Genomic DNA, 27,919 nt, shown 5'->3' with positions numbered 1-27,919 from the left:
CTCAAATGGTCTTACAGCCTAACCAGAAGCACAGTCACAGAACTGAGGAAAGAGAGGGCTGATCACTGTTTCTGAAAGAATAAATAGTGTAAACTAAATTTGCTGTAGTCAATATTAGAGGTGGGCGGAACTCACAGCGTTTTACTCCACGGAATTCCATGGAGTTACATTAAAACTCAGCGTATTTCTGCAGAGATCCGCCAACGGACAGAAATATGCATGTTGCGCTGCAATTCAGCAGCAGTTGCTCGAGCAGCGCTAAATAATCAGTGCAAATGGCACCTCGCGTTGTGCAAGAGTGCAAGGCCATTCAAGTTAGTTTTGTTCCTCTCTCAGTGCGACCGCCTGCATTAGAAAATGGCACTAGGGGACACCAAATCTCCCTCATCTCGCAGTTCTGGAGCCTTGCGGGAAATACTCCACCATGCGGTGATTGGTGAAACTTGGACAGAACTCTGCATCACATTAGTAACGCGGAGTCTCCAAATCCGGCCAATTCTGCCCACCTCTAGTCAAAATAAAAGAAAGATTTATGCTCCAGGGCAAAATGAGGGAAATGGATTGAAAACAATGGAGTAATCGAAATGGCAGATACGTCTTGTCCAAAAAGGACTTGTACATCAAAAGTTCCAGGCTATTAATGCTGCACTCCGACAAGTGTCGCATTAAGATGTAATGATCACTAACGAAGCCCACAGAGTGGTCAAGAGGCAGGGCTACTCCAACAGAGCCACTGGCAACTTTCATCCTTAGGTCATAAAGTACTGAGATGATAATAATGGACTGTCTTATGCCCTGAGAAGAGTTCTACATTCAGTCAAAGGTTTGTGCTGAGAAAGATCAGTAACTTTGCCTCGTGTATCAAGATGGAAATGGGTCCCCGGTTATTGGTCCATCATATCCTAAGGAAACTTTTTTAAGCAGGGAATTATCATACGTTCTTTCTGGAAAACCATAGGAAGTTTCTGTTTGGTTTCGGCTTCACTGATTCTTTTTGTGTTAAGCAGCTCTGGTCATTCAAGATCCCAGCTAATGTAAGATGTTTGGAAAGATGGTGGTAGATCTCAGAAGGATGGTGAAATATTAAGAAGTAGACACAGCCCAGCTAACCTCTAGGATTACTCTTTAAATAAGTCCAGTCTTTGAAGTAAAATTTTATTGCCATTCCTTTTCAATACTACATTAAATCAGTTCATTAAAAGGAGCCTTTTTCATAAGTCTCAATTAACAGGACTTGGAGTGCTAATCCATTTGTAAAACTTTCCTGCTCTTGCATATTCATAAATTTTTTTTTTTTTTTTTTTTTTTTAAATTTTTTTTTTACATTTACCTGTACCAGTGTTCAATATTCCCTTACTCCGTTGCACAGTTAACAGCTGGATTTCTTTCTAAGTCAAATAATTTGCAGTTGTTTGAGTACACCTCGTTCCTCTTAATTTCCTTTTGGTAATGAAACGTTTAACAGTTTCTTTTTTCAATATTAATATCCCTATGAAATCTAAATAAAAGCTGGAAAAACTGTTGTGAAGATAGTTCCAATCCTTCAAATCGTCTGATGATTTCAACTTTGTCATTCCTTCACCTTTTGCCGGTGAACTGATTCAAATCAATCATGGATTTAGCATGTTTTATATATGATTTATCTGGCCTTTATAAAACAACCACCCTGTTTTTTTTGTCCCATTCAGATGGTGGATGCCTCTACAGTTGTCTTCTCTGTTTTTGGGGTTCTTCTTGCGGCTGGTCTACTTCTCTTCGTCTTAATCCGGAACAACGGATTGGCAGCGATCCTGTGGCACGAGCTGGTGCTGGAAAGAATTGCCGACTTCTTCATGGATAACACCAAGGAGCAGCGGATTCTGAACTATGTCCTGCAGAATGCGGTCAAGGGCGATCCGCAGAGCGTCGTAGACACCATCGACAAGTACTGCTATGAGAAGGAGTGGGCCATGAATGTAGGGGACGAGAAAGGTAAACACACACCTAAGATGCACTCAACAGACACAGGCGCGCCTAGCAGGCTCCTACAGCCTCTTTGCAATGCCCCAGTTTGTCTAGGACCAGTGACTTCTGGAACCACTCTGAACTACCACCATCCCCCCCCACTGAAATCCCTCTCCACCTCCTGGAGGCTCTCAGGAAGCCCCAATTCCTGGAACATGAGTGGAAACCCCCAAAATCCTGTAATTAGTCTGAATCTCTGCCCTGCTTAAGCCCCACGCCCTACTCACACATCATGTCTGAAACCCCCCACTCCTAGAAACTTCCACACCTCTTCTCCTTGAACCCCCTGAAAGAAACTGGGGAAACAAATGTATATTGTTTAAATTATTCCTCACAGATCAATGTAGTCTCCCAACTTTATATTTCCTTCATTTTCTTTTTTTTTTTGTAATCACATTTCATTTTTAAATGTCCGTCCCCTGATGTAATCTCTCTTTGGGCTTCTAACCACGCCCATGTCACATCAGTCCCTTATATTGGTTTGTGGGCTTGCCTTTTAAAATCTGCTTGCTTTCATTTGTGAAAGGCACGCATACCTTTTCCAGTGATTAGCCCTACTCGAGCACACCGACCAACTACTGGAAACATACGAGGCTTGATGTTTTCTGTATGGTTTCTGGACTACTTCTTCTCTTTAGTTAGCAGCGCGATCGCGCTCTGTTGTTTTTTTTTGTTTCCATTTAATGTGGCAAGAAAAGTCAGTTTAGGAGTTTACAACGCTAATAGCTCTAACTCGGCTTAATGCGAGACCCGTTGCATTGAAAATGCTTGTTTGGATATGCATGGTGTCATATAAGATACATGGATCACTGAATTTGCTGCAGGTTATGAGAGAGTGTAGGTGTGGAGGGGCGGTGTGGTTCTAGTTGTATTGACTAGCGATCAGTGCTATGAATGCCAGCTTGTGTAAGGTGAGCCTTGCACCTGGAAAGCAGCAAGTGAAATGTTGCCCCGAAAATGTATAAGAGCCAGAACAGCTGAGTGGAAGTGTGGTTCAAGAGCAATGGTTTGATCTGGCAGGAGACGTATCAGATGTCATAGGTCCTGGAATCTTTTCTTTATGTAATCCTTGTAGGGGAGGGATTGGTCGAGGAAAAAGCCAAGGGTCTTGGTAATAGGGGTTCAGGTGGCTGAGACACTATTGAAATTCCTTGTGTTGAGTCAATCCATGGTATTTGGTTGACGCATGCCTCAAACTTTGAGACTCTCCTTTTTGGCTAAATTCAACTTAAAGACATCCAGAATCATATTATGACCAGGCCGTCTCATAAGCCGTGAACGTTGGTTTCTGAAGATTAGTTAAATTAAAGCTGTTTGTCATCAACACTTTGGTGTAGTGCGATGTCTGGTTCAGCCAAAGGATGTCAAGCGACTTCATCTAAGGTTTGGACACCATTGGTGCTCAGATAAGTGGTTCCTTAGGGGTCCCTAGATTTGACTAGTAGGACAATAACTTTTGGAACATATTGGTGTGTTTTTGTTTGGAAAGTGGTGAACCAATTAAGAACATAGTTGGCGAACCTCAAAGTGTACAAAGAGGCCACTAAAGTACCAAGGATCGCCCTTTATCAGGGACCTTTAGGGCCCCTTTGATAAACTGCTGAGTCACTGTTACAGTGCTGTGTAAGGAGCATAATCCTTTTAGTAGGCTACAAAAGTTGTGATTTTGGAACACCCTAAATTGTCTTTATTTTGCTTAATACTGGTGCATCAGTTTGGATGTAACTATTGAACTACATAGTTCTTTACCCAGGGTGAACCAGACTGTTAATACTAAACAGTGGAGCCTGCCATGTGTGACACCTTTAGCCAGTTGTGGCTTTCTGGTTAACAACACTTTGCATTCTGGGACTTTTGTTTCCCTTTTTCTACTATGGGGTTTAGCCTACATGAGCCTACAGTGCTTCTGGATAAAAACCTAAGAGTAGCTGAAAGAATCACGTGCCATTGGGCCACACAGCATTTATGGACTGTCTACCATTCAGTGGCCACAGTAGATTTTCGTAAAAGTGCTGGACACCCTTACACCCTGTGGAGCATGGGTAATTATTGTGCAAGAAATAGGACTAAACCTAATTTGAGATAAATAATTAAAACTATGGGCAGATTTCGAGCACCATTGTAAGCTGGTGCATTTAGTAGTTATGCTTTTGTAATCTTACATTTAATCTGCATTTTCTGAAAGTAACATTTATGCACCAGATTCTGTATTACATGAACATTTTACCTATGGTCTCCTATTTTTTTTTTAAAAACAAAAGTGAATATAGAAATGTCAGATTTTCAAAGCATAAATCATAGATTAATAACAAGTTTGATAAAAGAGGAAGGAAATTAGAAAAATAACCAGAGAAAGTATTGAGGATTCAGCTATTGTGTAAGTTACACAGATAAGGTTTTAACTGTAGTGATAAGACAAAAATGAATTTTGGAATACATTCTGTTTTTAAAAGAAATGCACTGGTGTAATGTTAGTTGTACCTTGCCATTCATTGCATACTAAGGCACAGGTGGTTTATATAACAGAAACTAAATCCATATTTGTTATGCGCTTTGGTTTGTATAGCCTACTGGCCTGGCAACAAACAACTAATTCGAACTAATTTCTGTATTTTGAGACATGGGCCTAGCTGTGTTTCGGTCTATGTCCTAATGGGGATCATCCTCAGGGTGACCACGGTCCTATTTATTTAAAGTGGGTGCACTAAATATAAGGAACCATTTTTAATGGAAATGCTCATAAACACCATCAGCAGCTCTAGACAGTGAAAGCTTAGTTGTGGATAAATGTAGCATAGATGCTGGATCACGGATTAATCCCCCAATCTAGTGCATATATTTACTTACGAAAGGTGTCCTTTGATGTAGGTGCGAGACCTGCCTGTAGAGTGGGTAGAACTGTGTAATAGAGAATTTAGACGGTGAGGGAAATGGTATTCTCTGAAGGATTTAAGTAGGAGTGGATTGGAAAGCTGTGTGCTGTTGGTAACTTAATGGACAGAATACACTTAGATATTCAATTACCATATACCTGGTGGAGCCTTACATAACTTGTGACGAGGTCAACTCTGTGCAGGGGACAGATATTTATGTACCTTCACCCCTGAATTACAAATACATATTAACTGTATGGCCTATTTTCATGTCAGTAAACAGCACCTATTCTGCAAGCATTTAGGCTGGATGTGGAAGCGAATAATGGCCAGATATCTTTGATAGCCTTGCTAAACTGTAAAGGCAGTGACTGGAATCAGTTAAAAGTGCTGTGTACCATGTGTAAACAACTGTTAATTATGGAAGTTAATTTTCAAGACCGAGTGCCATCCGTCCCGATCGGCGTGAGTCATCAATGAACACCGTTGAGGGCGACACAAGACCAAAAGGCATCCTGCAATAATGTTAGGCCCCCTTTGGTGTAATAAACGATGTAAAATGTCTGAAATCTTCATGAACATCAATTTGATGACATGCAGCAGAGAGACTAAAAACATCGATATCTCCCATCGTTGTCTGCATCTCTGAAATATTTGGAAGGGGTTGTCTGCCCACCCAGTTGTGTCTATAGAGATCACGCAAGTTGATGCAGAGATGAATCTTTCCCCTTCCTTCGGGGCTACCACAATGGGTGCTAGCCACTCTGAAGATTTGATTGGCTCTATTATCTTTTGTTCCAATAACGTATTTAGTTCTCTTTGCAAAGGCTCTCTCAGTTGGTGTGGGATATTCCACACTTTGTGGACAACCCGAGCGGCACCTTTCTTCAGTACAATTTTATGTGATAATCATCAGTCTCCATTTCTGTCATCACCCTTTGTATATCGGCCAGCATAACTGGTTGTTTGGCACTGGGGACACCCGTGTCATAATAAGACTAAGAAGCGTGTGCATCAATCCTTTTGGTGGCTTTTCAAACCATGCCGGATACTATCAACATTGCTTTTATGTGCTGAATGCTTGAGGCGCATAAAGTTAATTTCTAAAAACACGTCAGCTGAAGGAAAACTGAGCTAGCACTGCCCCCTGCTGGCCAGCCTGGAAAACGTTTTGTTGATTTAATCCTACTCCAAAGCAAAGTCCATGATATTATACTTTCATGACAGAAACAGTTAATAATAATTTCCTTGAGGACTCTCTCACGCCGATTGGTCCAGATGGCACTCAGTCTTGAGAGTTAACATCCATAAGTCCCAAAATGGATGATGCCAGTGAAAGTATTGTCAAGGAATGTCATGCATGCACCAACACTGATAAGACCGAAGTGGTGAGGCGGCCACCCCTGGGCTGTGTGGAATAGGCCTTAGGAAATGTTGTTAACTGATTTCTTTTGAGTCGTGTGGACAGGTTGGGCATGAGAGACAGATGTTGTTTATAGCACGAAATGGTTTGTAACTAAATCTACTGATCGTATTGATACTGAAAGTGGTTTGTAACAAAATTTACTGATCATATTAATACTGAAAGTTTCCTTAGATTCATGGAAGGTCTGTTCATGGATGAGGGTATTCCCAAGATGTTAGTCTCAGATAACAGAGTCCAGTTTATTTCGAAAACCATGATTGAGTTTTCCGAACCCAGGCCAATGGACTAGTTGAGTGAGTCACTTGCTTGATTATGGGGAACATTCAACTGTTATTGGCCAATGGGTTATCATGGAAAGAGGAGTTATGGAAATTGATTTAGGCATACAAGGTTATGTCTCACTCAATGACAGGTGTATCACCTTTCAACTCTCTTAGAGGAAGGGAACCAGGTAGGAAGGAAATTCCAGGGTGGTTAAAAAATAAAGAATGTGTGTGGGTTGACCGTAATACTGTAAAAGAGAATGTGATGGAGAAACAATAAAAATTTAAGAAATATTACGACACGAAGAAGGGTGTCAAAAGAATGGACATGAGGAGGATGATTGGGTGGCAGTGAGAAAAGGTGGAATTGTCAGGAAAGTAGAAAGCGCGGTTTCTGAACCTGTCGGGGTGAAAGAGGTGAATTGTGTGGTGATCCCGGCGGATGGATCCTTGTGGAGTTTGGGGAGTGCGTGTAAGTGCCTTAAAAAGAGACATGGATGATAAAGAATAAGGGTACGAAGTGTCATTGCATAAATTCTTATGCACTGCATTTTCCCTAGCACCCTATGGACAATTTACTAAGTGCACGCATTTGATCATATTTTTGCAAGTCATGTATGATGTTTTATGAACATATTCCTTATGTACATACATTTCTTAGTGGTGTCTATTTAAGTATTGCATTTATGTTGTGAGAGTATAAGTTCTCTTTTCTTTTCTTCTTGACAATTGTCATTTGTGTATATGTAGGGGGAGATGTGTGAAGTTGGTAGAACTTTAGCTATGTAATAGATAATTTAGAATATGGGGAAGGGGTATTTTCTGGTGGATTGAAATAAGAGTGGTTTGGAAAGCTGTGTGCTGGAGGTACCTTAATGGACAGAATAAACTTGTTCCTTCAATTACAAACTTGTTCCTTCAATTTCCATATGCCTGGTGGGTCCTTACATTGCTGTTAATAAAAGCTGCAAAAATCATGCCAAAAAGGACGCGTCTCATTGCTTAAAAATGTAATAAGGTATGTTCAGTGCATATTGAAAGATATAGATCTCACATCTATAGTTTTTATGTCAATACGATTGTAAAAGTAATTGAGGCAGTAATATATCCTAACTTGTGGGAGAAAGTGTGCACCTTAAGTGCAATTAACTTTTTCAAGCAGGTTTTTGCCAAGTACAAGGTTACCAAGGGCCTGATGTACGACCGTTTCATTTTCCGAGTCACTCATTGCGATTCACTGTGAATCACAATTAGAGACTGAGAAAATGAAATGTCCCAAAGGGGTAGCAAATTACATACCTCATTAATATTCATGAGGTAGGCCGCAATTTGCGACCACATTGGGAATGGCTGCACTCACAGGGATGGTGGCCTGCTGGGGACAGCAGACCACCATGTCTGTGACTGCTTTTTAAATAAGGCAGTGTTCTTTGGTTTTTTTTTGGGGGGGGTGGGGGGGTGTTAAATGCAGCCCGTTTTCTTTAAAGGATAATGGAATGCATTTAAAAAAAAAAATTAAATGTTTTCTTTACATTTTTTCAGAGTAGGCAGTGGTCCGGGGGACCACTACCTGCTCTGAAAGAATATTTTCTGTTGCATTCACAAAGGAGAAGGGGTCCCATAGGGACCCCTTTCCGTTTGCAAATGGGTTGCCACCAACTTGTAGTTGGTGGTAACTGCAATTGTTTTGCGACTGCACTCAAAGTCGCAAAACAAACTTACATCCCCCAGCGACTCGCTATTAGGAAGGGAAGCACTTGGCACACACCTTCCTAATAGCGACTCGCAAAAACATTTTGCGATTTGGTAATGGATTACCGAATTGCAAAATGGGATCTGTAAATCCAGAAATATTTTTTTCTGGTCGCAAGGAGCCTGATTCTGCAAACTGGAGAATATAGCTAAGTTGTCTGTTCATGAAGGTGTACGCCTCATAAACTCGGTAGTTTATCTTTTGCTTATATAGTCCTAGTGAGGTGGCCCGTTGGGTTTGTGGAGCGTCGGTGATTTAAATGGAAGTGGATTAAAAGTCCACTGTATTAATTTAGTGGCCCTGTTGTGTGTGTTGCACTGGGACAAATGCACTTCTTGAAATGCACATCAAGTGAGTGTGTTTTTGGAATCTGTCTTAGAGTGCATCATAGTTGTAGACCCTGTAAGAAACGCCTCCTCGTACTCAGGGTTTCTAGGTTTGTGAGCCGGTCATTGCTATAACCCATACATGGTAAATATTATAGTGACGGCACATCCAGGATGAAAGATGGAGGTATACACCATATATGATATAGAATGTGACATGGCATGCCTTTTTATAGGTGCTGTGGACAGGGCACCTGGGAGAGAACATAAAACAGATCTTCTGAGCCTCATCATTTCCTTCCTATAAGCATTTACGTCTTTTGTGTAGCGCCAACATACTGTCTTTGAAATGTTTCAAGGAACTTTGAGATAATACAAATATCTAACAGGCTGTAGGGAAGATGAGACACATCCTTGACAGGGCTAATGAGGTTTCACCAGGGCTCATCCTTGGCTTACCTCTAGGAGCCTGGCCGGAGCAGAGAGGCCCTCTGCAGAAAATATGTGGGGTGGGGGGCTGTGTGTTAAAAAACAACCAAACAATAATACAGTTAGAGTATTATATAATTTAAAAAGATACTATTCCAGTGAGAGAGATGTCACAAACATGAAATATAGAGGGAATTAAAAGTTGAAGAACATAGTAAACTGTAAACTTCGTACTTGTATAGCTCACTTTTACCCTGAGGCTTCTTGGCGCTGTACGCATACCGCTGTGGAACCCTTCCTGGCATTTCCCTGTGAAGTGCCCACTCCTGGGCACCCCCAAGGTGAAGCCAGGCATCCCAGTGCTGTTTGGGCCGTTGTGGAGATTAAGCAAGCTATTGCCCAGAGTTACAGAGTGGGACCCATGATTAGATTAGGCACTGAGGTGAGAAATATCAGGTCCGAGGAAATTGAGCCCAAGACCCTCTAAGGCAGGAATTGAACCCTGGTCCCAGGCCAGACCTCTGCATCAGGGTCTGCTGCTCTAACCATTGAGCCACACTTCTCCATAGTCCTATTGAGATACTAGTAAAGTGTGAAAAGCAACAGTTAACTGCCTGCTTTCGAAGATCTTCATGGTAAGGAGGCAGTGCACCACAAATAGTCATTATCTACGATCAGTCCTCACAGGCAGCGATACGCTAGGAAGAAGTCTGTTACCTTGTTTCATGGACACTGCTTCTTTGTGATGATTGTGCATGCATAAGATTTTTTTTCTAGTTAATTTTGTGCATGCATCTTGTTTGAGTGATCCCAGTCACTTTTACAAAAATATTGCAGAGAGGGCTTCCAACGACTTGGCTCAGCGACGCCAAGTCTTCCCAGTACTCCATGAGGTGACTTGTGGAGAAGATGGCACAGTCAATGGTACCAAAGGTATTTTTGCTGCCACCACAGGAGTGTCCCAACTTTTCCACTTTTCCTTAAAGATATGTAGAAAAGTCTTTCTCTTATCTGCCTTTCAGACTTTTTCTGAAGGACTAGTAGGCTGAACATTGGCTCATAAAGAGTAAATAAAGGGTTCCCTACCCAATACTAAACTAGTTAATTCACTCTCTAGTCTAACACTCCCAATTGTGTCCCCAACTTCAGCAACTTTAGGCAGAGTAGACCTCCTTGAATAGCAAGTCGGTGAATTCAGCCGTGCCACAATATCTTTAGTTGGACCTCGCATCGCGTCCCAGCTCCACCGCTCGACAAGCAGTGATGGCAGTGCTTAATTTGTAAAAGAATAAGTGCCAGGGGTCCAAGTTTTGATCAGAAGCCTGCCGCTGATCCAAGGTTGGGGCCCTGAATCCCAAGGCTGCTTAGTCTTGATTCCCACCCTCCCCCCCCCACGCCTCTTTGGTCCACCACCAGACACTCCTCGCCTCTTATCTCACTCTTGCAGCTTCTTTATTATCCCTGCTTTCTCCCTTTTTTCATCTGTTCTGTTTTGGAGATCTCTTCCTGCTCCTTTCCCCCCTTTGAGTTTTCCTCTCTTGTGCTCTGGTTCAGAGTTTTTGAGGAAAAGTAAGAGTTGGTTCCCTCAAAGGAGTGCGGGTGGTGGCCCGCCTGCCGCTAACGGGTCCAGCCCAATCCATTACAAAAGCATCTCAGCACCTGCTGGCATCATCCCTGGTGTAGTAACAGAAGGGAAACCGAGTCTGGGAAGAGCCCCGAGTTCACTAGAAGTCACTGGTGCACAAGCAGGTGACCTTGCACCAGGCACACACCTTTACACCACAGTGTGATGTCTGGAGTAGGTTGTCTACTGGAACTATACCAATCCAGTGCAAACTTCTATGCCTGGAGATTTTGTAAACTTTCCACACATTGGATGTGTACTGTACATTGCAGCAAACATGTAGTGTGTGATCTTTTCTTTGCATCTGCCTGAAGGAGGCATTCATTTTTCTTTTATTCAAACCTTTTCTGACATTTCTAGTGGACAAAACTATGGGTGCTGGCGGTTGTACACCCAAATACCACCCTTGCATCTCCCCCTTGACTTGGAGTCGTGCAAAACACTGTTTGGCTGAGGATAGGCTGAGGTTAGGGAATTTTTACATTGCAGCAAAAGTTTTGTGCTGAAAAGTAAATATCCTTCCAAGACCTTTGCCGCTTTGCAGTGGTGCAGTGTTTGGATGAATCTGCTCCTCTGTTTTGTTTTGTCCTGAACATTTAGCTCAGAGCAGTAGCATGAAGCCACGTGTGAAATGGTCCCCTCTATGGTCTTGCAGAGCCCAGGTCCATTCTAAAAAGCACTTCATTGTAATACGGTCCCCTTTACACCTAATGAACGCTCATAAATACCACAAAACTCTTGTTGTCTTTTGCTTTCTAGGATCCATCTTGGATAAGATCGTGTTGGACACAAACCCCTCAATGTGCCTGGAGATGGGTGCCTACTGTGGGTATTCAGCTGTGAGGATAGCCCAGCTGCTAAAACCAGGGGCGCGACTCCTCAGCATCGAAAAAAATCCTGCGAATCTTGCAATAGCCAAGCAGGTGGTTGAATTTGCCGGACTGCAGGATAAGGTACAGTATTTCAGTTAATTCTGTTGGGGGGGAGACAAGAGGGGATAGGATGGAGTGACATTATGTACAGGCCGGGGGGTGGGCAGGAGGGAACCTGCCAGAATGAGCCCAGCACCCAGACCTCTATGTTGGGGGCAAAGGTAGTGCTGATTTATTCAACCCACTGTGCATAGACCCATCCTTGAGGCAAAGAGGCGCTTGGTGGGATGAGCCCACCATGCGCTGTGTCACTCGAGGGAGGCAACAGTTAACCTGGTGAAAGGTGTGCTCTGTGCCAGCCTGCAGAGAAAAGGAGACAGTGTGGAATGAGTCTATGCCCCTCTGTCTAAGTCTGAGGTCAGCTGGGGTGGCCTGGTGGAATGTGTCAACAGTTGCTGTCTCAGTGCGAAAGGGCACTTGCGGGTAAGAGTCAGTAGCTCCCTGCCCTAGTCTGAGGGTAACAGTGGGCCCTGTGGATAGAGACTGCCACACAAAGTGCCAGTCTGGCTACAAAGGTTCTTGTAGCATGAGCCCTGTCCTAGCCTGGGGGTATCAGGGGGCCTGCTGGAGTTAGCCCACAGTCCTCGCCTGCAGGCAACAGTCGACTTGATGGACTGAGAGAAATGAAGATCTATTGTAATGATTCCTCTCCCAGCTTGGTGGCACCAGGGCCTCTGTAGTTAGCCTACAATCCAAGTCTGAGGGCAGTGATGGAAGGTACCAATGATGTAACATCATTTCCTTACCACTGACTTGTTAGATATGGCGCTTACATGATGCAACCTGAAAAAGCTCTCCTTACAATGCATGACAAGTAATTGCCACCCCTCTGAAATCTTAACTCCTTCTCCTCATGAATGGTTGTGGCCCCACAATGGGCCTCCTGTCTCAGATGTCACCCTCCTGCCTTATGAAGTAATTTAAGGAAATCGCCTTGGAGGCCAGAGACTAAAAGACAAGGGTCCCTTTTTCACCATGAACACCTTGAGGTTAGTTACGATATGTCCAAATGCACCAGTCGCTAATCAACCCCTTTAGTCCATACCCCTAAGGGTACCTTTCACGAGAGCTGTGGGGTACGCGTGTATGAGGCTGGTACTTGTGAGGTGAAATGCAAACCTTCTAATCTGAGATCTTCCATCTTCTCAGGTCCAGTTTGTTGAAGGTCCATCAAATGAGGTGATCCCTCAGCTCAAGAAGAAGTATGAAGTGGACACTTTTGATTTTGTGTTTCTCGACCACATTAAGGATGCGTATACACCAGACACAAAACTGCTGGAAGTAAGGGCCATTTTATATATCCTGAGGAAATGGTGTTTTACATGTGATAAACAAAATTGAATGTTCTGGTTTTCAGATTCTGCGTCATTTGAGGTTTCCTGTGTCCTGATTGGGAAGGATTTTTAAAAAACAAGAAATTCAGGGCTTTGGAGTCAGAAAGACAGTGTGATGTGTTTAGTTTTTCTTGCTTTCATGTGGACAGATTCTGAGACAAGCCTCTGGCCCCTGGAGTGACATTGGGACAGATTAAAAATTGGCTGGAGTGGGGTACCAATCCAGTTGGTCCAAGTTCCTGCACCCGTGTTTACGGAGTGCTTGAACTCCGTGCCCAAGTTTTACCAAAAATGGGGAAATGTACCCCATAAAACCCCATCTGACCATCCCTTGCCCTTATATCTGTAAAGCCCCCATTGGCTACCTCTTCAACTCCCATTTACTGCTGATTGGTACATGGGAGCATAAAAGTCCTGATATCCAGGATAACTACATAAAAATGTCTCAGTAATTCTAAGTACTCATTGGTATTACTCATCCAGGGCCTGAAACTCATAATCGCAGAGGATCAGTTACCTGCCTAAATCAGTAATTCTGGCTCTGATAATGTTGTCACCCCTACACCACGCGACTCTTAACCTGGCTCAGTGTGCGGAGATTTGGGCTCCTCAACAGTGTGAGGTTGGAGGTTCATGGCAAGAAAGTCAAGGAATTAGGATACATGAAATAAGAGTCAGAAACACTCATTCTCTTATAGACCTTTTGTTTTTGGCACCTTCAGGCCATCAAGTAATACCAAGGAGAGGTGCATAATATTTATTTATAGAGTGTGATCCTAGCCACAGGGGTAGTAGGGCACTTTATATAATAATTTAAAACATAAACCATTTACAATAACATTAATTGTATTTACAAACTGAGGTATAATTATGGCTCAAACGCAACAAACCACTGACGTTTGCCAGCACACCAAACTCGCAATGCCCGCTAGGCTCAAAATACCAATTAGCGAACGGCATGGAAACACAAAAAACGCTATCAATAGAACAACATGGCGGGCAGCCCGTATCTTGGCGTGTGTTCTGTGCACTGGTCGCCATAATTGGTGAATTTCAGTGGTTTGTTAAGATACAGCCAGAACTATAACTCAGTTTTAACTTTTCTATTCAAGTGAATTTCATTGTTTGTTTTCGTGTTGTCCTTAATTTCTATCAGTACAGAGCACATCTTTTGGCCATGCACAGCAGGAGCTGGGTGCAGGGCCTGGCCTCTGGACATGCACTGCACCAAACCTCCTGCTATCAGTTAAACCCTGAAGCACACAGCAGTTGTCTGTGCACCGCAGGAGTTTGGCCATAAAGTCTGATCTGGGGCCTCAGTCAAGCTGTTGCAGGCGGCCAGTTCCTGCAGCTCACTGCCTTCAGCGGTTGGGTGCCTGGCCTTTTTCTGTGTCCAGGCCTTTCTACCAACCCTCCATGAGTGCCCACCCACTGGAGTAGTGGGATTGGACAAATGTCCCACCCTGCGGCCAGGCCCTCCTCCCACCGACCTGCATCAGCCAATCCCTCACGCATTAATTTTGGCCATACGCACCAAGCGTTGGGCGCAGGTCCAGTGTGCACAGCCCGCTGTGGGTGGTCATCCCCCACGGTGCTCATGCCTGACTTTGCATTAAAGAAGGCCTTTATTTCTTTTTGTACCTTTTGTTGCACCTGAGAGTCGAACGTGGCTCACAATTTCACAAAATTGCAGGCAAATCAACTACTTAAACTGGCCGCATGTGTGTTTGCATTCTTGTTTTGACTTGCGAGTCGCATACTTTTTTCAGTTTTTTTTTTTTTTTGCTGGGTGTTATACTCTGCTTTCTGTATCTCTGGGCTCTGTCCTGCACTCCCCTATGGATGGACAACAGAAGATATTTCTCTAGGGCCACAGAAAATTGTTTTCTACAGAACGAAACTCGCAAATTGGAATCATCTAGCAATTTTTAAGATGGCAGCAAAAACCTTTGAAAACGCTTCTCAAGCCAATCACATTTCTGAAAAATTCACAATCTGATCGACGGGAGTCATGGCTCGTGATTTTAAATGGCAGAGATATCCAACACTGTAAACCATTTAAAGCCAGCGTGACAACTTTTCTAAACACTCATATCTCAATGGATTTACACCAAACCAACAAAAGCATCCTTTTCTGATGAATGTTCTACTTTGTGTCACATTTGGTGTAAATCTGTTCATTGGTTTGGGCTGTAGGCAAGAGCAAAATTTCCTGTGGGGGCTAAAAGAGGAACACACATCTCTTTTTGTGGTCCTTAACTTTTTTTCCTACACAGGGATCTTTGGGAAACTTGACAAGCCAAACCTTAGCTGACTACACCAGCTGACTGTCAAATCCAACCATTAAGTCAAGAGCAATAGGCAAATCAAAAAATGTCCTTTCAATGGCAAGCATAGCTGTTTAATAACTATGGAGTGGCAACCACCACAAATTTAAAACAAAAAAAGCAAAAAATCTTTCAGAAGTTATGGGAAGCACAATCCATAATACGTACAACAGCCATGCAAAGCATCTTACACACCAAATGCAATACTCCTGACCTCTCCTTTAATGAAACGGACGCAAACACAAATGTGGTAGATAATCTTACAGAGAAGATTACATGTCAAATGACCAAGACAACTATGAATGTAGTCTCAGTATCTTTTGCTTACATGTTGTAACATTTCACTTTTAGGTGTTGTTATTTACTGGTATAAATATCATAAGCTTGTAAGTATTACATTTGTTGTGTGAGTTATGGGCTGTAGGGCTGTTGTGCAAGTTATGGATTGTGCTTCTCACCATAACTTGGAAATTGTTATCTTTTTTTTTTTTCTTCATTTTACTTCATTACAAACTGCACTTTAACTTTTTTAAGTGATTTTCTGCGTTTTATAAACCTACATTTCAAAGCATACAAAGCTAACTCTGACTTAACGGCAACCTTTGTGTTTTTTCAGTGAAGCTTTAGGATTTTTTCTCACATACCACTCCCACAAGTTCCCTGCATCAACCCCTGGTGCATGTGATCTTTGGGTTTGCGCTGCAGAGTTGGGCACAAGAGCTAACTTTGGGCTTGTGCTGCAGAGTTGGGCACAGGGGCTGGCTTTGGCCAAGAACTGCACTCCATCCTCTGTGGGTTGCCAGAGGTTTGCCACAGGGCCTCATCTCATGTGTAACCAACCCCTCGGAAGGGGGGTGAGGGGGCTGCCTTCCTGCATATGCCTTAAGCCAAGGGCGGTCAACACTGACCGCCTTCAGCAGTAATGACCACATGCCATGGCCTCAAGGACTTGCATCTAACTCTCTGCCGGGGTCCAATACCAGCAGCGCATGGTCTTCTGCAAAGCTCTGCAGGGGTTTGCTGCAGGGCCTAGACTGAGGTCAGGCCCTGTTCCTACCTATCCGCAGGTGACCAAGTAGTGAACTCCATACTTTTTTTATTTAACAGGATTTGTGAATGCTTTGTTGGATTCATAAAACCAGGAAGGTCCACACAACCCAGGTAGGATCCAGGATTCGAGAACACAGCATAGGCTTTGCTAATCCTGTGATGTCATTTTTAAATATTTTATTGCAAGAGGTCCCTTTGGAGGGACCTCCCATATAGGGCTGGGGAGCTTTGAAGGGACCTCCCAAATGGGGCTGGGGGTAAAGATACGTCTGGTCCCAATCTCATTCATGCTCCTCTAAATAAGTCCATGAAGAACCTCATTTTAGAGTATATTCCCACCAAAACAATACGGTCACGTCCTGCTGCACCTTCAAATATCTGGCTCTCAGATATCCTTGGAGCATCTAAATTAGCTACTTGCCGGGCAGAATGCTCCACGCACAGTCAATATCAGGGAATACACAAAGGCACCTACAAAGTACATATAAAGACCTAAAAATTCGACCTAAAGGAGATTCAATTCCATTATTTATAGGAGTCGGATAATAAAACTTCAATCATCTTCCACTTTTCCTAAGTTTCAAAGCCTTCATCAACCATCCTGTATCACTAGCACCCTATCACATTTGCAAGCCTTCTGCGATGAGTTAGCAACTCTCTTTATTAAGTGCAAAACTTCTGTGACAGCATCGTGCCGAGTTCTTGGACATGAAGGAGGAAGATGTAGAATTTGTTACGGAATGCCAAATCTAGTTTTGCTGATTACTGCTATCCGATTTATCATTCTAACAAGTTCTCCCCTTATTTGGCAACTGTATTGTCCAATGCTAGTCGGGAATGGTGCCCAACTACTGGAAGGAGGTGGTAAGAATGCTATTTTTTTAAAATTCTGGATCAATTTAATCCCAGCAATTACCTGCCTACTACCTTCCTGCTAGCTCTTGGTAAGATCTTGGGGAACCATATGTGGTCAGCCAGTTCACAACATTTTCAGAGGAGGCCAATTAGCAGGATCGGTGGCAAGCAGGTTTCCAGCCTATCCTAGATGAAGATGATGTGTAGAAGTGGTCCTTAGGGATCTTCCTGCTGCAAATGATGCAGCTGACAATATCTGTTGCTGCAGCAACAGCTCCATGAAAGCAGAGTGAAAGGATCAATGCTGGATCAGTTTACATCCTTCTTGAAGAGTTAGTACCAAGCTTTAAGCCTCCTCTTCCTCCTGTTTCAAATCAGGTAGCATGGAAGTAGAATTCAGAGTCCATCAAGGGTCCACTCTCTCCCCAGCCTTATTCAACATCAATGTCCAGCCTTTTCTAGCTTTGTTGAGATCTCTTGGCTGTCGGACCCTGTCCTGTGCAGATGATGCAGCTAAATGTCCGACTGGGCCATCAAGCCCCTTCCCTCATCTGCTCATGTTTGCCCCTTCTAATAGCAGTCCGCAAATCGATGAGCCTTTTTTCAAAAATGTGTTTTTATTGGCATTTCGGTCAAAATACAGTGACACAGAATACATAACTTCAATTTGTAACTGAAGTTTTTCCGGTGGGCACACTGATTCAACAAATGTGACAGTCTAAAGTAAGCAAACATCAGATTTGTGGCCCCACAGGGCGATAACCGTCATGTGAATGCCAGTAAAACTCAATAACATACTCAACTAATACACAAAATTCATTTTTCTCAGTTAAAAAGAAACATACCGCTTCCCCTCATGTGCTCTGCTTAGTACCCTTCTGTTGAACCACGGCATCACAGTCCGGTGGTAGTCATATCATACAGCATCAACCTCCCATAGGTGCCACGTACCCCCTAACGCGACAGAGTGGCAATAGTTTTAGCTGTCTCAGTGTCTGATGGGTCCCAGGTATCAGAGGAGGTTCTTGCAGTGTTGGCATTCACGCCCTGAACCATGACTCCCAAGGCAAGTAAGTCATCTGCCAATCTTTCACACCTTTTTCATACGGGGTCCCTCCACTCAAGCCCACTCGGTTACACCCCTCAGCCATTCAATCATCTGCGGGGGTCTAGGGTTCACCCACCTAATGGCAAATTGTTGTTTGGCTAACGTCAGCCCAATTATGACCAATTATATACTCAGTTTTTTCTTTTTTCTGGTGGGAACGAGACCTAGGAGGCATTGTTTAATTTCTCTAATAATTCTCCAACCCACGACCCTATGTAAAACCGATGAGCCTTTACCACCTGAGGCGGAATGCAAATGAAAAAAGAACTCCTCAACATTGACAAACATCTGAGTCACTGGCTATACAACTTTGGGCAGCGTGCATGGGCTTTTCCCCCAGTCCCAGCTATGTAAAATGGTTATACGACGGAACACCGACTTCCGAAACAACTAGTGCCTTAACAATGAGGTCGGAACACCGACCTCGTTGTTATTACTAATGCCTTTACCACGAATGCCTTAACAACAATATTTTGTTGTAAAGGCATTCCTGATAAAAGCATTAGTAATAGGCACCATTGATCCTGCATCCCTCACCCCACCCCCCAACCCCACCCCAAAACCTAAAACACCCCACCTCCCCATCCCCTCCCCAAAACCAAAAACGCCCCAGCTCCCCAACCCCGCCCCAAAACCTAAAACCCCCTGACCCCCTACCCCCTCCCCAAAACCGCCCCACCCCCTCAACCCCACCCCAAAACCTAAAACCCCCTGGCCCCCCAACCCCCTCCCCAAAACAAAAAACGCCCCACCTCCCCAACCCCAACCTAAAACCCCCCACTTACCTTAGTCGTCACCTGCGTCGTCCTCCTTAACCGACTCCCTTCTTTGTACCTTAACCACGCATGTTCGTTGTTCAGAACATGCGTAGTTAAGGCACAAAATAACGGAGTCGTGGTTAAAGAAAGCGTTGTTCCCGCTTTCGTTAACCACGACTTCGTTATCAAAACTTCGGCATAAAGGACGTTTCCCATGTAAAATCTATTGGAATACTCCTCAGCCGGACACCTTCCTGAAACAGCAGGACATCTGCTTAAGGCCTCCAGCTATAAAACAGTCTTAAAAGTTCGAGGAAAACGCTACAGTTTCTTCCTAAGGAGTTACATAAACTGGTGGCTGTGGCATATGTCCTCTCTAAGATTGTAAAAGACTGCGGGCAGATTTCAGAAAAGTGGCGCTGCACCTCGCGCAGCTCCACTTTTCTTGGTGCCCTTAACGCCCCCCTACCGCCACTATGTGTGCGCCGTATTTCAAATATGGTTCACCATGGCGCAGGGTAGGGGCAGCAGCGTCAAAATGATTGACACTGTTGATGTACTGTTCAGGGTTAGCGCCAAATTTTGGTGCTAACCCTGAGCAGTACATAGGGGCCCATTGTAACCAATGGTGTGCCCCCTTTTAACGCCCGCTCTGAGCAGGCATTAAAAGTAGATGCCAAAAATGACGCAGTATAATCTCTTAGATTACACTGCGCCATTGTTGCGGTCCCCCTCATGGGGATCGCCCCCTTTGCATACATTATGCATGGCGCATGTATAATGTGGCGCAAAGGTTTACAAAGTGGCGCAATGCATGCATTGCGCCACTTTGAAAATATGGTGCAGCGATTTTTGAAGCCTAAAGCCACATTAGGGCCAACAAATGATGCTAGAGCTTCCTAAATCTGAAGCCTGTATCTTCCTGGCTGCGTATCGGTTGTCTCAGCTGCAAGGGATTCCTCAGACCAGACTCCAAATATTTAATCGTGTTTCAGAAGCTTTCAAATCCCTTCCTTGGCTTCTGGTTAAACAGAGGGTTCACTTCAAGGCTTACCGGTGTCCTTCCAACCACATCCGAAAGGGAGTCATTGAACCTGATGCAAATGACAGGGTTTTCAAAAGTATGAAGCGTGTTGCATGCTGCAATCCAACACTAAGCAGTTGACATCTGCAGATGTTGCATGGGTGCGTAGTGGAGTTCTTGAACCAATCAAGAACCACTTAATTGTGACCACAGTTTGTTAATGCATAACTGGGTCTGTAAACTGTTCATGAAGAAGTATGTGATCACTGTCCATGTAAATATTACTTTCTGAGGTGTGCAAAACTCATATAAGCTCTGTGAACTCTGGGTCACCATTTACCTTTTTTTTAAGGAGGACATTTCCGTCCATTCTGGATCTCCCTTGAAGTCCGTTGGAATGGGTGGGAGTTGACACGCTTTCCTCTACAAGCCCCCTGCAGTTTTGTTCCTGTAAAAAAAGGATTGGAAATCCCCTTGCAATACTTAGTAGTGGCAACAAAATTTTCAATTATTTTTACTCAATTCGGTTGCATATCTTTCCCTGAATCACAATTGTCTGAGGTTCATGAACAGTTTTCAGACATGATGGTTAAATATGCAAACAGTTGACCAGCATTCTGGAACGTGGCAGGTCAACTGTCTAAAGTGGCAATAGCAAACTGGTCCGTATTTGTTAATAGTTCTACCGTAGTTTGTGTTCAAGAAACGTGGGCAGTAAACCCAATCCACCTAAATGGTTTTAAAACCTATCATACCCCGGCGGTGCTGCCTAACTCAGGGAGAGCGAAAGGGGGAATTAGTACCTACGTATCAAACACCCTGAGGGCCTCTAGTATAATTATGCTGGGCCCGCAATCCTACCATCAGGTTGTTCTTGAAATCTCAGCCACGTGTGCTGGCATTAACCAACTTCTACAATAATATCCCGAAAGCTGAGGTAAAAACAGCCCTGACTTTATTAAAGAAGGATGTTGAAGACCTCAGAAACGGGAGATACAAGGATCTGGTGTTCCTGTGGTGGGGGGGGGGAATTTTAATACTGAAGTATGCACTAGGGGCTCAGAGAAGATATGTGGCCTAAGAGAAAGAGAGAACGATGGGCACTGACACTTTATACACTCCTTCCTTGGGGAGCAACTGAATGAGCTCATATTTAGAACTGAACTAGCTTTCTGCAATGAGATCTGCTGCCCGCCAATTCCATTTGCAGCCACATTCAATGGTCAAGGAAAAAACTCAGTGAAAGACTATATATTGGTCACAAGCAGACATGCCGCAAGGGTTGGATCACCCATACAATTGCGTGCATGACTATTGCCCACTGAGTATAGACTTGGATGTGGCGTTGTGGATTTTTTACCCCAAGCGTCACTTTCTAACTATTGCATGGTGGAGGGTATGGAAATTGCTAGGCTTAGTGGGTACACCTTGCGTTGGTCAAAGATTGATCCCCGGGAGTTCCTAAAAAAGTTGATCTGTTGATGTACGCAGGCTTTTGAGAAATGGTTAGACATGGGTATTAATTTCGGGGATATTATTGAGAGTTTTCAAAGGATTGCTGGGGGTATTAAGGAGGGAGTGGTGACTACAGGTAGGGGCAGCAGCAAAAAGAGGATGATTGGGTGGTTGCTGAATCTTGTACTAAGGCCCATAGTATGGTGAAACAAGCCCAACACAAATGCCCACGCTGTGTAAATGAAGTTAGGGTTGCTAGAAAAAAACTATAAGCATGTTTTAATGAAGAGGAAAGTAGTATTGAAAAACTAACTACGGGACAAATTGCAAGAAGCTAGCTGTAGTAAAGATTCTGCAGTTTTTTTGGCCGGTAATCAACTCTCCCTATTTTAGGTCCGACACTAGACCACTCCTTGAAATGGTAATTAGCGATGGAGACTGGATTTCACATTTCTCAGCCATCTATTCTAGTCCAACTGACATGTTATGTTTGACAAATAATGATGCTTCTGACAGCAATTCTCCTATCCATGTTAACTTTCCAATCAAGCTCGTATTTCCCTTGGAAGAGGTCATAACATAACGTGTATTGGTAAAGCGCACATAACCCGTAGGTATCTAGGCACTGAACAGATGTTTATTGTTACCCAACTCAATGGTACTCATTTTATCAACCTCAGAATTTTGGATGAAAGGCTGGGTGGATCTGCCTGGATTTGAACCTGTGAGGTCGAACACATGTTTCTAAAGTGGATGCCGTAGTCCACTAAGCCACCAGATCTTGCCTTTACTGTTGTAAATGCAAGTAAAGTTGGCAAGGCGCCGGGCACAGATTTCATCTCTGTAGACTTATTCAAAGCCAACACGGGCCTTTGAGGGCCATTGCTCACTCAAGTCCTGAATGCATGTTGCCAAGTTGGCTTACTGAGGTCTTGGAGGGAATCGATTATAGTGCCAATTTTCAAAAAGAGTGATAGACACAATCCTACCTGTTACCGCCCAATCTCTCTTTTAAACTCAGAGCTGAAAGTGGTGGGTCGCGTTGTCGTGAACAGATTACAAGACTGGGCCCAAGAGAAGAACGTCTTATCGGACTTACAGTACGGGTTCTGGGCGGGAGTAGGGACTGTTAAACAGGGCTTTAACCTAAGTATGCTGATTGAGAACTATTCCACCATCAAACAAGGGAGACTGTACCTGGCTTTTGTTGACTTAACAGCTGCGTTTCATCTATAGTAAATTGTGGGCTATTATGGGGAGTCTGGGGGTGGACCCGCCGATTGTACAATTCCTCAGGCAAACATTATGGTTGTAGGGCTAGAGTGCAGCATGGATTAATGGGTGAATGCACCCAGGCAGTCAGCATAGAGGGGGAGGGGAAGGGCAAGGCAGGGTTGTGTTTTGGCACCCTTCCTCTTTTCTTTATACATTAATAGCTTGGGTAATGTAATCTGCTGACTGTAACAACCTGCCCCAAATAGGGTCCCGGCCCATTCCTTCCTGCTGACGATGCCGTTCCCATGGCACGAACCCCTCTCGCTTTACAACAGCTACTAACGCGCTTTGTATCCTATATGGAGGATTTGGGGTTATTAATGAATAAAAGCAAGACAATTGCTATGAGGTGTGGGAAAGTGATACCGAAATCCCCCAGTCTCATGATAAGACGCTAGAATTGACTATGTCACATCCTTTTTCTACCTGGGGATAATGTTTGACCAAAATGGGACATGGCGGACGGCAACTAGAACTAGAGGGTTACATTTTCCAAAAACTGTTACAGCCTTGCACAATTTTGCTCGCAAAACCCCCTAGGGAGATATTAACAGTTTATAAGGCCAAATGTATGTCAACAGTCCTGTATGGGGCAGGCCTCTGGTGGCATGTAAAACATGACTCCCTACAACTTCTAGACAATGCATTCTTGAAGTATCTTCTCTCTCTCCCACAGAGCAGCCCATCTCATGTATGTCAATCTGAACTAGGGGTTCCGCTTATTTCAAACCAAGTTAAAATACAGCCGATTCTGCTATGGCACAAGGTATGGACTTCTGAGCACACCAAGCTGAATCAAGAGACTATCGGGGATTGTCTCAGATCCTCTCGTGTTGGAGACGTACAGTGGCTAGAATATGGCAAAAACTTTATAATTGATCTGGGGTGTAAAGATTATTACTACAAACCAGAAACTCTAGGGGCTGTAGGAAGAAAATATTTGATAAAAGAGTGTTTGTCACACTTTGGAAGAGCTAAGCCTATCTGCTGAATTGCTTAAGCCAAGTGTAGTTAGAAATCAGCTGGTTTTAACCTCATTTGGCATGCAACTGTATCTAAAGGAGGTGAGCAATGAACAGCATAGATTTGTTTTAATCAAATTTAGGCTGACTCTTTTTCACCATGACTTTTCCAACCATGAACGACTGGTGAAGGCCTATGGTTGAATGCCCTTATGATAAGGTTAATGATCAAAGTACTTCCATACTGTTTTTATTCTGCACACTGTACAATTCTCTGAGGAAGACATTTTAGTTACCATTGTTGAGATCCATGGACTTGGAACAATGTCGCCCAGCTTATGTGTTTGTACAATCTCTGCCAACTATAGATATTTGCAAAGTCATGTCCAAATTGTTAGGAGTCATTTTTAGACATAGGAAGTTAATACATTTTATTGAAGAGTGAGAGGTCTTTTTTATATCTAAAGCTGTTAAGAGATTTGATGTTTTTAATTATTTATTACTGTCTTTTTCCATGTGCTTTTATGATTTTAACAAAAATCGAATAAAGCTAATTTTTTGTTTGATTACTTCATGAAGAGGTATATGATCACGGTCCATGTAAATATTACTTTCTGAGGTTTGCAAAACTCATATAAGGTCTGTGAACTCTGGGTCACCAGTTAAATTTTTTTTAAGGAGGACATCTCCGTCCACTCTGGATCTCTCTTGAAGTCCACTGGGGTGGGTGGGAGTCGACACCCTTTCCCCTACTAGCCCCTTGCAATTTATTTCTGTAAAATAGGATTGGAAAACGGGTTTGAAATCCCCTTACAATACTTAGTAGTGGCAACAAAATGTTCAAATATTTTGACCCAATTCGGTTGCATATCTTTCCCTGAATCACAATTGTTTGAGGTTCATGAACAGTTTTCAGATATGATGTTTAAATATGCAAACAATTAACCTGCTAACCATACTGCTAAATATTCAATTTTGTTCAGAAAATACAGAAAAGAGTGTTACAAACTGGCTGAGTTTACTTGCCAAATTGATTGTCCAATAGTCCACAAGTTTATTTTTTCTGTATATGAAGAGTGTTCTCTGGTTCCCCTTCTTTACCTCAAATCATTGTCCTTCTGGTTAGTAATAATAAAATCTGCAACTTGCAGTGCATTGAAACTGTGTGGGCATTTGATATAAAACTATTTTTATTAATTACTATTAAGAACATATGTATAAACTGTTAATCAGTACCTTTCCATGTTCCTCTTTGCAGACCTGTGGCTTGCTGAGGAAGGGCTCCGTGCTAGTGGCTGACAATGTCATCTGCCCCGGTGCGCCGGAGTTCCTCCAGTACGTTCGCACAAGTGGGCGCTACGACTGCACCAACTACCCCTCCCATGTGGAGTATTCGAAGAACAAGGACGCCTTGGAGAAAGCGGTGTTTCGGGGATGAGCTCCTATTAGCTGCCACCTCTTGTATAGTGGTGTTTGGTGTTTCTTGTGCCTTTTGTGTGGGTTAAAATCTTGTCGGAACCTTTGACCGCAGCAGAGGACCTCTGGTTTTCAGAAGCCTCCACCTCATCACCCCTGAGAAGTTGTGTTTATTTGTAACTAGATTATCTTCAGATGCCTTTAGATTCAAGTTGTTCTTTTTAGGTCTGATGTTAGCCACTTTAGTGGAATTGTATATATAATATGCTTACTTAAGGGAACTTTCAGCCAGCTTTCTTAATCTATCTGTCCACGTGTCATTCACGTTTTTGTCCCACCCATCACAGCATACAGCATGGGGCCAGGGTCAGCCCACTTCAGCCACTGGGTTCTCTCTTTGAGTGATGGGATTCTGCTCTTGCACCCAAAGTATTCCACATACAGTTTTACAAAAATGTGCGTTATGTGTATTTTTACCGTTTTGTTGTCTCTTAGTAGTTTCAATTTCCAGTTGGTCTTTGGAGATGCCAAGCCCTACATAACAAAAACTTGAGATAAATGAGAGGGACAGGTTGTGTCTAACCAGAGTAGAAGCAGCAGCTGTAACTAAATATTTATATTTTATCCACATGTAAATGAATCCAAATCAGTATCATGAAACCAAACACAAACTGAGAGAAACCAAGAAAGAACTCTCTAGTAACCACAGTGTCTGTAGTCTCTGATGTGCTGCTGTGGGCTTCAGATGCCTACAGATGAAAATGTTGTCCTACAGATTCTATGCGGGGGCTGCACCCGACCCTACAAGGAGTTCCATTCCTGCTTTAAGGCAGTTTATGGACACCAAAGAGTGAGAACAGATGACTGAATATGTAAATTAAAAAGATTTGGAGTCAGTGGCTGGGAATATAAGGAGGGCTGAGATTCTTCAACGATTGTATGTAAGGCTCTACATTTTTACTTACACTGTGAATAGCAAAACTACAGGACATCCCTAAAGTGTTCGACTTTAGCAGAAGGTTGCTCCATCAGCAGAGCAACCCTCCCAATAGGCATCAACACCCAAGCATTAAACCAAAGACAGATTATCTGTCCCCTACAAATGTCTGCAGTTTCCTTCAATAGATGATTGAGGCACTTCTCCTCCACTGTAAGCATTCTGCATGTACCACAATCTAGAGACCAGCTTCAGTGCTGGTGTTACGTTTGAGCAAGCAAAAAGAACAGACGATGGACGGAATGCTGAGCAATGCAAACATTAACCCCTAGTCACAAGGATCTGGGTTTAATCCATTTTTTTTTTTTTGCCCAGCATGCCACCCCAGTTTGGACCCAGCCCTATGCAAATCAGTCTTGAACCTGCTCCCCATGGGAACAATCCAGCCCGAACTGCAAGGCCAGGTCCTCTGAAGACTGGAAACAAGCATCCTGGGACTGGTTTCAGGGTATCACCCCTCATCAGCGAGGCTACCTTGAATCCAGTGGCGCAGTGAGAACGGGACCCACGTCTTGGTATACCTTTTCCACTTATGGCTACAAAAGCAAAAAGAACAGATGACGGAAAGAATGCTAAACAATGCAAACATTGACCCCCCCAGTCACAAAGTCCTGGGTTTAATCATTCCTTTTGTTGCTCACCATGCCACCCTAGTTTGGATCCTGTCATATTCAAAACCGTCGTGGCCCTGCTCGAAAGGGCATGCAGCACTTTCTGTGCTAAGATCTGTGCTAAGAACCTATCCGAGCTTACGCACCTCCCAATCTCTGGATTTACTCATGCTTTAATAACTTCTTGGACAGTGGGCATGGAGAAAAGTGATACAAAACATTATTCACATGCATGAGGTCTATTCCAGGAGAGGATCTAGGAAACATGGAAGGGGTGACGCATATTTCTGGCTTACCGCAAGCAGAATCAGAGAATTTTCTATGACCAGCCCGGAGGTGGCACTCTTGTTCTTTACTAGGAGGATATATACTATCAAGTAGTCCAAAGTTAACAAACCATGAACTATGTGTTTCATTTCACAAGAGGTCAAAATGTATGTTTGCAAGAGAATAATATGACTAGATTTCTATTTGAATGTGAATTTGCATTTTTTAAATTGTTTTTGAAGATGTGCTTAGTAGCTGACATTTTTAACTAATACAGCTTCTTTTGTTACTGCTTTTTATAGCAGTTTATCTGGTTATAAACTGGATACAAAATACTAAATACCGAAACAATTGAGTTGTACTATGAAGGACGATGGACACGGAGGAGTTAAAGAAGAATACTATAACATACTATATGTTATACTAGGAGAGGTGTGTATCTAGGGGATTTCATGCTCCCTTTATTGTGTGTATCTGCCTGTAATGGCATCATGTAAATTGTACCAGTTTAGCAATAACAACCATTTCTGAGAAACATTCCCAGCTTGCTAATGACTACCAACTAAATAATTTAGGTTTGAAGGTGATGCCAAGAGAGTTGTGGTGAAAACAGAGTTAATAAAATGAAATCCCACCTATAGCTATTGGTTGTTTCTTTTTTTTGGTTTTATTTTTTTATTTAGCATGTGGTGATAACTAATTTCTAAGGCCTTCACTGTGCTCATTTGTTATTTACTCTTGACACCTTTCCTCATTATCATTATTATAAAAAGAATTTAAAGTTTGGCCATTTTTCAAGTGGTGGCATTTTATAATAATTTATCACCCAAGCCTCCCTCTCAGATTTTAC

The 27,919-nt window shown here is 43.1% G+C and overlaps 1 protein-coding gene across 1 annotated transcript in view; it reads left to right on the top strand.

Moving 5' to 3' along the window:
• The window catches only part of LOC138266469 (catechol O-methyltransferase-like), a 46,959-nt gene extending 19,250 nt beyond the window's left edge, over positions 1–27,709 (top strand). The window contains exons 2-5 of the mRNA XM_069215294.1: positions 1,689–1,971; positions 11,458–11,651; positions 12,780–12,911; positions 25,037–27,709. Coding sequence (XP_069071395.1) covers positions 1,689–1,971; positions 11,458–11,651; positions 12,780–12,911; positions 25,037–25,216 — 789 coding nt within the window. The 3' untranslated portion in view covers positions 25,217–27,709. The remainder of the gene's footprint in view (positions 1–1,688; positions 1,972–11,457; positions 11,652–12,779; positions 12,912–25,036) is intronic.
• Positions 27,710–27,919: the final 210 nt, after the last annotated feature.

Source organism: Pleurodeles waltl, chromosome 11 (assembly GCF_031143425.1).
Source record: "Pleurodeles waltl isolate 20211129_DDA chromosome 11, aPleWal1.hap1.20221129, whole genome shotgun sequence".
Lineage (NCBI taxonomy): Eukaryota > Metazoa > Chordata > Amphibia > Caudata > Salamandridae > Pleurodeles > Pleurodeles waltl.
Note: the sequence above shows the minus strand (reverse complement) of the source record. Positions and strands in the feature narration are given on the sequence as shown.